Source organism: Physeter macrocephalus, chromosome 20 (assembly GCF_002837175.3).
Source record: "Physeter macrocephalus isolate SW-GA chromosome 20, ASM283717v5, whole genome shotgun sequence".
Lineage (NCBI taxonomy): Eukaryota > Metazoa > Chordata > Mammalia > Artiodactyla > Physeteridae > Physeter > Physeter macrocephalus.
In genome coordinates, this window is record NC_041233.1 from 90,651,043 (window position 1) to 90,664,655 (window position 13,613).

The following is a 13,613-nucleotide window of genomic DNA, read 5'->3' on the forward strand; positions in this document are numbered from 1 at the left end:
GCCGAGGGGCAAAGAGAACACAAGCAAACCACCCCCCCCACCCGCGATCCTAGTCTGTCTCTCCAAAGCCCCCCTAAGGAAAACACAGGAAACCCGATTCATTACGAACTCTTGGAGGTGGATCAATCCCAATGGCCCTCACCCCCAAAGACTACCCTGTCGGACACCCCTGGGACAGAAGGCGCAAAGCTTACCTGGTGGCCTCCTCCAGCCCGACCCGGCTCCGACCAGGCGCCTCCAGAGGGATAGTAGCCATCGCCTCCTCCGCCTTCTCCCGGCCAGGTAGTCTCAGCCGGGCCGCCCCCGCGCACTCGCCAGGAAATGGGAGGCTGGGGGGGTTCGGGGCGGGGAGGATATATGGGCGGAGGTGGGTGCACGGGCACATCTCCACCCCCAGGCCCGTAGTAGCGCCCATAAGACGGACCGTCACTGGGGCCGTAGCCCGAGCGCCTCAAGGCCGACATGGGTTCCACTGCCCCCGGGCGCTTCCCGCCCCCCAAGGCCAGCCCATTGCGCAGGCGCCTGCGGGGGAGCGCGACTGGACCGCAGGAAAGAGGGGTTGGCCGGCAACAGCCAATCCCAGGCCGGGTCCCGCCCCCTGAGCTTCCGCGTCCTGAGAGTGGAGGGACGGAGGTCCGTGACTCTGGGGTCTGGGAAGCAGGAAAACGAGGGACGGCATCGTGTTCCTTTAAAAGGGAGAACACATTTCCCCACTGTCTATCCAATCTAGATTGCTCTTCCCCTCTTATCAGGGATGCGGAAAGCGTATCCCAGCACCGCGCTATGACCCCGCCTCTTCTTGAGACCTGGCACGTGATGCCGGAAGTGGGTGGGGGTAATATGGTGGCGTTTCCGGCAGACCCCGGCTGCTGAAAGCCGGGGCGGGGGAGTTGGTTCGGGTCCGGGTTCCTGTCCCGGTCCCGCCAAGGCGGCGACTGCGATAGGAGGAAGGACGTGTTGGACGCGCTGGCCCACCGCCACTATACATTGCAGCCTTATCTCAACTCAAAATGAACTATATGCCCGGCACCGCCAGCCTCATCGAGGACATCGACAGTGAGTAGTTCATCTCCTCCGAGTGAAGTCTGGGGTGAGACCCTTCTTCCCAGGAGGGTGCCTCTTAGGAGGGAGCTCATAGAATGAGTCTGGGCCGGGGGCGGTGTGTTTTTAGTAAGGTTCTGGATGTCCGGCGTTGGCATCTTCCACAGGATGCAGGAGCCACGGGACACACCGTTTGCCCACCTCCTAGCCTGCTCCCTGTATCCTGTCTCTCGCAGCCTTCACCGGCCCCCGGGCAAGCTGTAGAATTCACTTCTGCTTTTCAGGGATGCGGCTGCTGAGGCCCAAGTGTGAAAGTTGGCCGCCTCCCCGGTGCATCATCTCCCACCTGCGGCATTTCGAAGGACCAGGTGGTTACTGGTGGATGAATGAGAATTCTTAGAGAAAGGATTCTTCAAGAAACGAAAAGAGTAATATAACAGCAGTTGGACTTAATTAGCACTAAACATAGGATTTATGCTGTGTGGCCGTTTGCAATCTTCTTTTACCGTTGAGGGTGTTTTAGACTTTAGGGTTACGGTAATGGAGACCACTGCCGGACCAGGTATTGCCTTTTCCAGAAAGACTGAGTGACTTCAAACTTACTTTTTTCTTCTGTTAGACAGTTTTCTCTCGCATTTATTAAGACCTCCTTTATTCCTAGTCACTGTCCTGAAGAGGAGCTCACTTCTGTACAGTTGTCTTTCCTTTTTCCGAGCTCTCTGTGAATTATTCCTTAAACATTTTTTAAAGTTGTCTCAATCATGTGATCTGTCTCATTAACTTGTTATTGCTGCAAAACGGTTTACACACAGTTCCAAACAAGTTACAGGAATCTCTACACTTACTATGTATGTAAATTAAAGAGTGAGTTTATGATTAAATTCTCTTCCTGTCGTTTGAAATCACCTTTTAGATCCGAATTAGTGATTTTGCTATTGAAGGGAAATGTAGGTTGGACCAAAGTCATGTCTGAATAACCACTGTACAAGCCTGTCTGTAATGGGTGATGAAATCTTCAATCTTAGTTGTCTGAGGATGCCCTTTTGCCCTCACCTCTCTTGTTATATATCTGAATTATTTGAGGCCCCCCTGCCATTCTACTAAAAATAATTGCTTTCTCAAGCCTCTAACCCCTTTTTTGCAGATTCCAAGCCCCTCCTTTACTGAAAGATTTGAAACCATTTCATATGCAGCCTTCACTGTGACATTCAGACACTCCTCTCCTCAGTCTTTCTGTATTTTCGCCCATCCTCTCATTTGAATAGGAAGTATTCCTCCCTTTCAGTTTGTGTCTTATTTCTCTTTCCTCCCACTACTTCTGGAACCTTCTTCCATTAATATCCTGTTGCTCTCATATCCTCTCTCGCTTCCCCTCTGAATCCTCCCCTTCATGTATGTTCTTGTCTGTCGAATTTTTTCTCAGTTGTGTTTCACCATCAAATTCCCATCCCTTTTTTCACATCTTTACCCCCAAACCTCTTGAGTAATCTCCTATTTTAGCTCTACTTCCTGATCACCTGCAATAGACCACCTACCTCTATTACCCCTGCAATCTGATTTCTTTTGTCAACACACTACTGAAACTGCAGTCTTAAAGACATCTTCTGATGCCCTCCTCTGAGTTCTTCCTTCTCCTCTGCAACTGTGATACCGTTACCACGCGATTCTTCATTTTCTTGATTTCTCCAGCACTGGTACTTGATTTTCTTACCTCTGGAACTGTTATCATTCTCTAAAATAGATGGACACTTAGGTCCCATCTTTGGCTTGCTTCTTTCTTTAAATCTCTAGGAGGGCTCCTGGACTTTAATTATTATATCACCTCTTTGTGGACTTACCCCAAAACTGCTGTGATCCTGACTTCTTTGGCCAGTCTTACATCTCCAGTTGCCAGGTGACATTTCTACATAGGTGTCCTGATACCACTTCAGAATCACTACAGCTAATCACCTTGCACTGAGCTTACTTCTTTTACTCCCAGCTCTTGGTAAATGGTCCTCCCTGACATGATGACTGAGAATTCCTACATCTTCTTTAACTCATCTCTTCAGCACCCCACTCTCTCACACATACCCACATATACAAACACACTTGGCTGACAAATCCCATCCCTTATAACTGCAGTGTCTTGGTCCTCCCATCCTGTCCCTTCCCATCTCTCCCCTGGTTCAGGTCCCTTCTTCATGTCTCAGACTCTGGGTCTAGCCTCAGAACTGTTCTCTCTTTTGTACCAGTTTAATCTTCAGAGTTTTCTTGCTCCCGGTGAAGTCACATCCAAACTCAGCCTGCTCCCAGTACTCTTCTGACTTCATCTCCTGTTATTTCCCTTCACACCCTCAACTTTCAGCCAGACATTTGGATACATAGCTCTTTTTCCTTCTGCCTAAATTACAGATTTCCCTCCTCTTCCCCTTCCCTGTCACTCTTCCTATGGCCAAAAATGTCCAACTCAGATACCTGCTCCAGCTAGATATAGTTTCTCTCAGTCTCATATAATTAAGATTTGCTCTCTTGGTCTTCCCTGGTGGGACAGTGGTTGCGAGTCCGCCTGCTGATGCAGGGGACACGGGTTCGTGCCCCGGTCCGGGAAGATCCCACATGCCGCGGAGCGGCTGGGCCCATGAGCCATGGCCGCTGAGCCTGCGCGTCCGGAGCCTGTGCTCCACAACGGGAGAGGCCACAACAGTGAGAGGCCCGCGTACCGCAAAAAAAAAAAAAAAAAAAGATTTGCTCTCTTGTGGCACTTAATTATAGCCCCAGAAAGCCTATAAATTCCTTCAAGAAAGAATCACTGTCTTGTTCCTCTGTTCTGCATCTAGAAGGTACTTTATCCATCGCATTAAGGAACAAATGAATGACTTTGGCTACCTATTCTAGTGACGGGCTATCATTCTTCAGTGTCAGCTCAGAGTCACCTCTTCAGAGAGGTTTTCCCTAGCCACCCCCTCTTCTGTAGCTTCTTCCCCTCTTTTTCTCATCCTGCTATCTTATTATTCTGCTAGACTACCCACTGTAGGGCATTTTTAAAAGTTTGTTTGACTTTCTCCACCAGGAATATAAGTTCATAAGGTTGGTGACTCTAAATGTTATTCTGTACCGCAGCGGTCCCTAACCTTTTTGGCACCAGGGACCAGTCTCACGGAAGACAGTTTTTCCACGGACCCGGGGGGGCGGGGCGGGGCGGGGGACAGCTCAGGCGGCAGTGCGAGCGATGGGGAGCCATGGGGGGCGGCAGATGCAGCTTCGCTCACTCGCCCACCTGTCACCTCCTGCTGTGCGGCCCGGCTCCTAACGGGCCTCGGACACCAGTCCGCAGCCCAGGGGTCGGGGACCCCTGCTCTACTCTATATCTAGGCCCCAGAACAGCACATAGCTCTCCATAAATTTTATTGAACTTTTGCTCTAGTTTTATTATCAGTATCCTCATTCTGCATGTCTGAGGTATTTTTTAAATTTAAAACCTTCCCTGACTGCAGAGTGTGAAATAGAAGCTCTCCATCTCAGTTGAGGGGAAAATAATTCTTGAATTAAGATCATAAAGATCACCTAGATTCAATTTCCAAATTTGCAGGTATAGAAACTGACATGACACTGAGAGGGTTTAACTGTCAAGCATCAGCATCTAGAACCAGTCGGTCAGGCCCCCGAGTACGTGCCCAGTCCTTCTCCACTCTGCCAGCCCCTCGGATTCTTTCATCACCCATCTTCTCATCTAAACACCAGGCTGCCGGGGTCCTCCCTCTAATTCCTCAGTGAACTCTGCCTTAAATACACTGGAAGAGGAAGTGGTAGAGCTTAATCTGCTATGAACTTTGTTTTTGTTGTTACCCTGTAAACTCACAGGCTAACGGACTTCTCATTGCAGTGGCTTCTCTTGTTGCAGAGCACGAGCTGTAGGTGCGCGGGCTTCAGTAGTTGTGGCTCGTGGGCTCTAGAGCGCAGGCTCAGTAGTTGTGGCTCGTGGGCTCTAGAGCGCAGGCTCAGTAGTTGTGGCGCACGGGCTTAGTTGCTCCGTGGCTTGTGGGATCTTCCTGGACCAGGGCTAGAACCCGTGTCCCCTGCACTGGCAGTCGGATTCTTAACCACTGCGCCACCAGGGAAGTCCCAACAGTTCATTTTCTAAAGGTCTTTTTTCCTCTCCCCAGAAAAGCACTTGGTCCTGCTTCGAGATGGAAGGACGCTTATAGGCTTTTTAAGAAGCATTGATCAATTTGGTACGTATTCGTCACGGACTTCTGCTGTACTCTGGATAATAAGAGCTGCCCATTGTATTTCTGTGTTGTTTCATATCGAAGTTTATTTGTCTGCAACTTTTTTCACGTGTCTGGCATAATGGAATATTGGTTTGAGTCATTACATCATTGTTTTCTAAATTACAATTAGGTGGTTCAAAAGCTTGTGTTTACAAGCTTGTATTTCTAAAACTGGTTTTCACTAGAACATGCGCTGACAGTGTTTTGGACTATTTTTTATTTTCCCCATTAGAGGGAGCCAGATGATAGAAATAAACTCAGTCCACTGAAAAAGCTGCTCATTTGTACATTGGCTTGGGTGCGACTACTCTTCAAAGCAGTTCCTGCCCTGAAGGTAATCCCTCCCTGTCCAATGAAAAGTGGGTCAGAGGCCTTTGCTGAAGCTTTTTAGGGACCCCCAACATTAAGCTCAGGATTTTATACCTTGGGATACATTAGATTCAAGGTCTTGGTCTTGGTTTTGCCTCCTGCATTTTTCTAAAGAGACCTTATATTTGCTTCTGTCTTAAGGAACTTCTCAGTTCATATCAGCATTTGCTGGACATCTACTTAGGTCAGTGGCTCTGGGCCTGAGGAAAAACTACATAATTGAAACACATGTAAGAATTATAGACGATAAGAGCATAGATACTGCGTTTCTTCACGTAAGACAAACAGCACCAATTGAAAGAGGAAAAGGAATTATTCTTCACAGATTGTGGTTCTAAACCTTAAGTCAAATTCATCAGACTACATGAGGGAAAAGTGGTAAATAGTGACTTTACTCTCTCAGATTACCAGATTATGGTTGTCTGACAAAGGGAAAAAATAGGTTACCGTTATATCGTAATCCATGAATACCTACATTGGGTTAAATGAATATTGAATCCTAAGTACTGAAACAAAGTTAAATCTTTGGTAAATCATCACACAACATAGAAAAACGGTTTCCTTCCAAAAAAACCCAGAGTTTTACTTTCTGCAGTTGTTTGGGCTTTAGAGTTTTCCAAGTGCCCTATCATTTATATTTTCTTATAGCCATGTTGATATTAGCAACTAACTCGTAAGGAATTTAATTTTCTTCATTTATTTCCACCATCCTCCTTATTAGTGCAACATAATCCCAAATACTCTTTCAGTGTGCAGTTGTTTAAAATTCTCCTAAGTGGTTTGTCTCAATGTAATAGGAAGAGATTGTTTGAAATTTTAGCTTTTTCCAAAACTAGAAAGTTTGAAAATCATGTTCAGCTAAATTTTTTCGACTCAAAATAACTGATTAATGGAGTAATGGACCTTTACCTATAAAGTAATTTGAACTAAATATCTTTGTTTCTTCCCTGTACACTTATAGCTAACTTAGTGCTACATCAGACTGTGGAGCGTATTCATGTGGGCAAAAAATACGGTGATATTCCTCGAGGGATTTTTGTGGTCAGAGGAGAAAATGTGGTCCTACTAGGAGAAATAGTAAGTGAAAACTGTTAAGCTGCTATGGCTCTTGATAATCATTCCAGTTAGGTTTCTTTTTTTGTCTTTTCAAGAAGGAAAAAATACATTTTCCACCTTCACCCAGCTTCTCAAGGAAACCACCCAATTAGCTTAGGAAAGCTACATTGTAAAAGGAAAGCTACAGAGAACAATTAACTTTGTTTCAGTGCCTCCTGGCATTTTAAAGGTTTTGATCCCATTAGCAGCAAAATACCATTGATTTTTACCTGATACCATAAAAAATACTGTCGTACATGGGAATTCCCTGGCAGTCCAGTGGTTAGTACTCCCGATCTCACTGCCAAGGGCCCGGGTTCAATCCCTGATCGGGGAACTAAGATCCCACAAGCCGTATGGAGCAGCCATAGATATATATATAAATATATATACGTAAATACTGTCCCACACAAATGTGTTCCTTAGTATGTTGTTATTGTATCTCTAATAGCAGAAAATTGAAGCTTGATACCTAACAGGAGAAGAATAATTCAATGAAATGTGGCTTGTTAACACTGGAATATTTTGCAGTCATTTAAACAATTGGTTACAAATGGTTTTTCATGATGTAAAGGTAATTAGTGTTGTTTGGGGGAAAGACACACTGCATATACAATGCGATATCTATGTTTTTTAAAGGGGGGTGGGGAAAGAATGGCTGCAGAAGAAGCCTTTCTGTTAACTTTCTGAGGATGGGCTCAACTTCACTTGGATCCTTAGCTCGCAGCCGAGGAGGAGAGGTACCCATTATCTGTGTCAGGAAAGCCAGCTGGCAGGTGAAAAGTTAAATCAGATCCTCTAAAGTGGTGTTACTGTACGTCTATATGTATATGTGTGTGAACTATTAGAAAACTATTCCCCCAAAATATATATTAGAAGTACGCAGACATTTTTTTAAAAAATAAAACTTGATTTCACATTTTACATGAGACATTTACTTTAAAAGAAAAGCACTTTATTTAATACCTTTGACTTCATCCTCATGCTTCTGATTATTGGGTTTTCCGGGAAAATCAAACCTTGGCGTGTGATTTTATCTTTAAAGTTTTCAGTAAAGTTTCCCAATCCCTAGCCACATCTTAAATCACGTTTACAGAAGTCTTTGGAGTGAAGTAGTTTGGTCCGTAGCTATTTTTAACGGTAGACCATTTGAGAAGGTAAGGAGGTAATTTTGCCAGGGTCATGTTCGTTCGAGACCTCATGTCAGAAACAGCTATAAACAACTAATCAGTACTGTCCAAGTATTGCTATGAAATAACTTTTTCTAATTTTAAAAATATCATGTGGTTGATATTTTTGCTTTCGGTGTATGTTTAAGCAGCAGAAATTGTCACCTCTTTGTTTTAAAGAGGAAATGTATTACTTTGCTGTCCGGGGAAAGATTTAAGTTAAAATATCCACGCATACTGTGCTTCAGTTGTATAGTAGTAAACACCACATCCATGCTTTCTGTGCCAGTTACATTGGCACACACATGCCCCTGTGTAGATGTATGTGAAGAGAAGTGAACTGGTGTTTATTCTTGAAGATTCATTGTTTCCTGGGAGCGCTTTTGTGGAGAAAAGTGCTCTTTTTTTTGTATGTTATGGTTTGGATGCTGCAGAATTCTTATAGTGGTACCACTAAAGAAATATGGTTCAGGAAATGCTTATTACATAGTTCTATGAATCGGTAGTCAGTTTGAAGACATTATGAACCAATTCTAGGAAAACTCAAACCTAGAAGCCATTTGGATTCTGTAAACATTCAGTTGTTTGCAGAGTCCCTGGATTCTACCTCAAGGATGATGAGACACACGGCCTTAAGTAATAAGCTGATGGTTAGGAAACAGCATTATCATAACCACATGAACAGCTCAGCACATAATACTGAAAAGCCCAAGAGGTAGGTACACTAAGCCAAGAACATTATCTTCCCTCCTGCTGCCCATGGGTTGTGAGAGAAGATTACACTTGATAATATATATTTTGCTGGATGCAGTTAACTTCTGACCCAGGGCAGGGCTTGCTTATGTAGTTTATGTGGCTTTCATTCTAACCTTTCTGGTGAGAGTCCTCCGTCTGCTGTGTCACTGCCTGCGGGTTCCGAGGCCTTAGCAGCATCTGAAGATAAGTATCCAGTGGTCAGCTGGAACGTCTGGAGAGTTTGTGTATGTGTTGATGCCTTCCCAGAATTTTATAATTAAAAGTCAGAGAGGAGGATGGGAAATAAGAATGCCCTGTCGGTACAGGCTTTCCATGTGACTAAAACACAGAGTGACACCTGTATACTCATTTTAAAGAGAGTGAACTGAGACTGTAGATAGATAATTTTATAGCAAGGTTCTGCATTATAAAATTGGTTATCAAATGTTTAGAAGGTGTTCAAAAATAAAAATATTAAGCATATTATGCCATATTAAGTGGGAAAAGTAGCCAATATTTGCGAGAAATACATTGGGGCCAAAATGGTTTAGTAACCTAACTGGTCTGCTGAGGTTTTCTCTAGAAGACTTGTTGCCATGGAGGGGAAAGAAGTCCTGTGTTATAATGTAACAACTCCTGGTTAATGCGACAGAGGGACAGTTTATTGCCTTTGGCTCAGGATCCAGCCAGGGCCGGGCGTGGCTAGGGGGTTGGGGGGAGGTGGTGGTGCTAGTTTGAATCAATGTTCTCTACCTTCTCACTGAGCACAAACCCCCAGAAATTAGGCTGACTTTGATCATGTATAAATACAAAATTTATTTTAAGCCATCTTGACCTCAGTACCTTCTCTCTTGGATTCCCTGGGGTTGGGGAAATAGCTGTAAGCAGCCCTAATCTTTTTTTTTTTTTTTTTTTTTTTTTTTAAGAGAAGGAGTACTTGTCTAATGTAGGACTTTACTTTGGGTACACGAAAGTTTTGTTATACATGCTGATACTGATCCTTGTTAAACAACACTCATATGCGTTCTGTAGGAGCATTGCCAGCCATTTCTTTGTAAAATTTATCTGTCCATAGGATATTTCTGCCCTATCTCAAGTACGAAAAATAACCCAGGCCAGATATAGGAATCCATTTAGGAACCCGTTTGCCTTTAGATCTATGATATTTTCTATTCTTGGTCATCAGGTCAAGTTTTCCAAACCTGCTTGTTTTGTAGGACTTGGAAAAGGAGAGTGACACACCCCTCCAGCAAGTGTCTATTGAAGAAATCCTAGAAGAACAGAGGGTGGAGCAGCAGACCAAGCTGGAAGCCGAGAAGCTGAAAGTCCAGGCCCTGAAGGATCGAGGTCTGTCCATCCCTCGAGCAGATACTCTTGATGAGTATTAAGTCTTCTGCTCAGAGGCTGTAGCTCTTGGGGAGCAGGGGCTGTCACCAAACCAGGTGACACATTTGATGAGAGACTGCAGAGCTTTGAAAAGTCATTTTTATTTGGAATTCTTTCACATATGCAACATGAAGAAGTCATGCATTTTGTTTCGGTTTTTTTAATGACAAAATCATCGTTTAAAGAAACAGTGGCATGGACTCCTTTCACACGTCACCGTGGAGCCAGCAACTACTTCTTTATATTGCTCTTCTCACCCCAAATGAGTGGTTACAGGAAATATTCTTCATTTGCTTGTAAATAAAATATGAATCTCAAAATTGCAATGTTATTATTTCCCAAGTTTCAGTTGCCTTCAGTGAATGGTCATTAAATTTCTGCTCTCAAAGGTATAAGCAGTCCATACACACACATGCTGGGGTTTCCCTTCTGTCACAATTCCAACCTGCTAGTTATTTATGAAGGAATATTTTCATACCAGATATCCTGCGGGTCCTCCTTTCTCCCCTTGTCTGATAAGAAAAACAAGTTTTCAGGCTTGAGGAGGGCTCTTTCCGTGTTTGAGAAGCAGCATCACTCCTGCCGGTGCTGTCACTGCTGTCACAGGGACGCTGGTGCGTCACTCCTGCTGGTGCAGAAACAGTTCCTGCTGTTTCTGCTTCGCCAACAGCTAGCCCAACTGCGTTCCCTTGAGACCCGCGTAACGACTTCTCTAAATATTCTGTTAATTTCGTTAGGTTTTCTAGTCCTTTGGATTGAGTCTTGAGCCTCGTATGCGGTGATCAAAAAGCACAGATAAAACGGTGTTTCATTGACTGATATATCTAGGTTATTCTCAGCCAAGCCAAGTGATGCCCCTTTTCTGGAATGATGTTGATCACACAGTAAGCGTAAGAGGCTGTACTTTCCGAGGGTACAGGAGACATGGGTTAAAACCTGGACTCTGTTCTCTCTAGCACCTTGGGCTCAAGCTAGTCACTTATCCTCCCTGAGTCTCAGTTTTAACTGTAAAATTATTCCAGGTACTTATTTTATAGTCTGTTGAGCAAAGACATTCTTTGCAGGGAAGATATTTATAGCCAATTCCTATGTTTGAGTTATTTTATAGTATTAAATATACCACATTTTATGAGCTCAGGTGTTTTTAAAACTGCCCCAAATGCAGACTTCTGAGCTATTCATCATTGGGTTGGTTTCAAGGTAGCTAATTTGTGGAGAACAGTTGCACTTAATGATTTATCTAGTGTGTCTCATCTCTAACCTTACTGTTGAATAGCCGGAATTTGTCATTAACTTCCCACACAAAGGGAAGACTTGTGGAAGAGGTGGCTAACTTTCACTACAAGAAGATGTTCTTTGGGCTTCCCTGGTGGCTCAGTGGTTGAGAGTCCGCCTGCCGGTGCAGGGGACGCGGGTTCGTGCCCCGGTCCGGGAGGATTCCGCGTGCCGCGGAGCGGCTGGGCCCGTGAGCCATGGCCGCTGAGCCTGCGCGTCCGGAGCCTGTGCTCCGCAACGGGAGAGGCCACAACAGTGAGAGGCCCGCGTACCGCAAAAAAAAAAAAAAAAAAAAAAAATGTTCTTTGAGAGTCAGAAGAACTACAGCATTCTGTAAGCATTCTGCTTTTTTCTGCGCACCAAGCACCACTGTTTCAGAATATCCGGCACCTTCAAGAGATTCGGATTCACTGTACTCGTCTTTTCAGCCTCCTTCAAACAATTCCAAATGCAATCAAGAGAGTCATGATTTAGTCTTACGTTCAAAGAAGAAGAGAGAATTTCTACAGTAGTTCAGGAATTTCCAAGCCATAGCTGGGCTTCAGTTGTTATGCGTAGTAACGTATTGCCTTTAGACCTCTGTCACACAGGCAGCAGCAAAGCATCAGAGCTGAAGGGTGGAACGAGACTCCCTGCTTCCCTCCCGTTCGTCCCTGCTGCTCAGCGCAACGGCCTGCCCTCAGCTTTGCCCAGTCCAGGCTTTTTGCAGGTACTGAAATCGTGCTTTTTTCCTGGACCACTGCGGGTACTCCTCTACTGTTATCAGGCTTCAGAATCAATCTCAGTTCTATACCTTTGTTTTGTCTTTAATAGTTTCCTCCAATAGGGGTTCCCATGAGACCACTTTCAAGGAAAACAAACAAGGAAGATCTACTGCAGCCCCTTTCCTGGCGATTTTTATTCTGATGTAACTGGGCACAGCAGCCTCTCTCTCTCTCCCAGCTGTTCTTTTCCCCTTTCCTTGGCCCTTGACCTTACGCCGCATGTTGTTGGCTGAATTTAAGCCACAGTATCTGCTCTCCCTCCCTGCTCAGATAAACTCCCAACAGGCCCTGGATACTTGGCAGAACCAGATGCCCTCATGCCGCCCATTGTGCAGGGCATCTCAGGGATGCCACGTCCGCATGAACCCCAGGGGTATGACACAGGTGTGGTGGCTGGAGAGTGGCCTCAGTCTTGCTCACAGGAGTATGGGGGGCAGGTCAGGCAGAGCGAGGTACAGACGGCAGATGGTGCAGGCCAGCAGGCAGGGCAGATGCAGCAGGCCCTGGACGAGGCCGGAATTTCCTGTTCTCTCTGCGTAGGACATACTTGTCCCAGATAACTGCAAGAATCCTTCCCTCACGACCTGTTTTAAATAGCACACCTCCCCCCTCCCCCCTCCCCCCACCTATATCCTTGGCAGCTTTGCTTTTCACCAGAGCAAGTATCGCAATCCAACATAAGTTTCACTTCTTTACTGTCTGCTCCACTCCTCCACTAGAATGTAAACCCTTAAGGACAGGATTTTTGTCATGTTCACTCCTGTAGTCCCACATCTAGGATGATACCGGGCATATATCAAGTCTCAGTACATAGTTTTGGGGTTGAAGGATGGGTTGATGGACAGATGGATGGATGGGGAATGCAGTGAATTCAGGCTGGTCAGATAAGATGCTTCAGAGACCAGTAAGGCCTCAGAGGATGAGGACGGCAGGACCCAGCAAGCATCCCGGAGTGGAGTGATTAGCAGAGATCCTTACACTGAATGTGGAGATGTTCTCTTACTGCCCTCACTGGAGACCACAGCCCCCCAGGCATGAAGAGCCTGGAGGTGATTGGTGTGCCAACGTCTGGAAGAGCATCCCAGGGAAGCGGGGTTGGGGGTGGGGGAGGACTTGTCAGGGTTGCTGGAGGCAACAGATACTCTTCAGTCCGTGTTCCAACTGCAGTGCCCCACCTCCACCTTGCATATTACCCCTTTGGGGATAAAGAGCAAGAGACCACGTCATGGGTGCTTGCTTTTGCCAGCGAAGCAGGTTTTGTATCTAGTTAAGTGACCCAAGACCTCCTAGCCTGAAAGAATTAGGAAACCCACCCTAGAAAATGGCACGTACCTACCTGTCCCAAAGCTCTGGGGCTGTCCACCCTGGTTAGCGCTCCCCTACCTGTCTACTCCTCCAGCTCTGCCAGGGCTACTTGGGAGCAGAAAATAAAATCAACTCCTCTTCTTTTCTCATGTCTCACTTCACCACTTTGCCTCTCTTTTTCCCCCTTCTCAACCTATTTTGTACCTATTCTCCTTTAAAAA

The 13,613-nt window shown here is 45.4% G+C and overlaps 1 protein-coding gene across 1 annotated transcript; it reads left to right on the forward strand.

Moving 5' to 3' along the window:
* The first annotated feature begins 608 nt into the window (after positions 1-608).
* LSM1 (LSM1 homolog, mRNA degradation associated) lies at positions 609-10,438 on the forward strand. Its single transcript, XM_007127464.4, has 4 exons — positions 609-1,056; positions 5,187-5,255; positions 6,625-6,740; positions 9,880-10,438. The coding sequence occupies exons 1-4, from the start codon at positions 1,011-1,013 to the stop codon at positions 10,048-10,050; spliced, it is 402 nt and encodes a 133-aa protein (XP_007127526.1). The 5' UTR covers positions 609-1,010; the 3' UTR covers positions 10,051-10,438.
* The last annotated feature ends 3,175 nt before the right edge of the window (positions 10,439-13,613 follow it).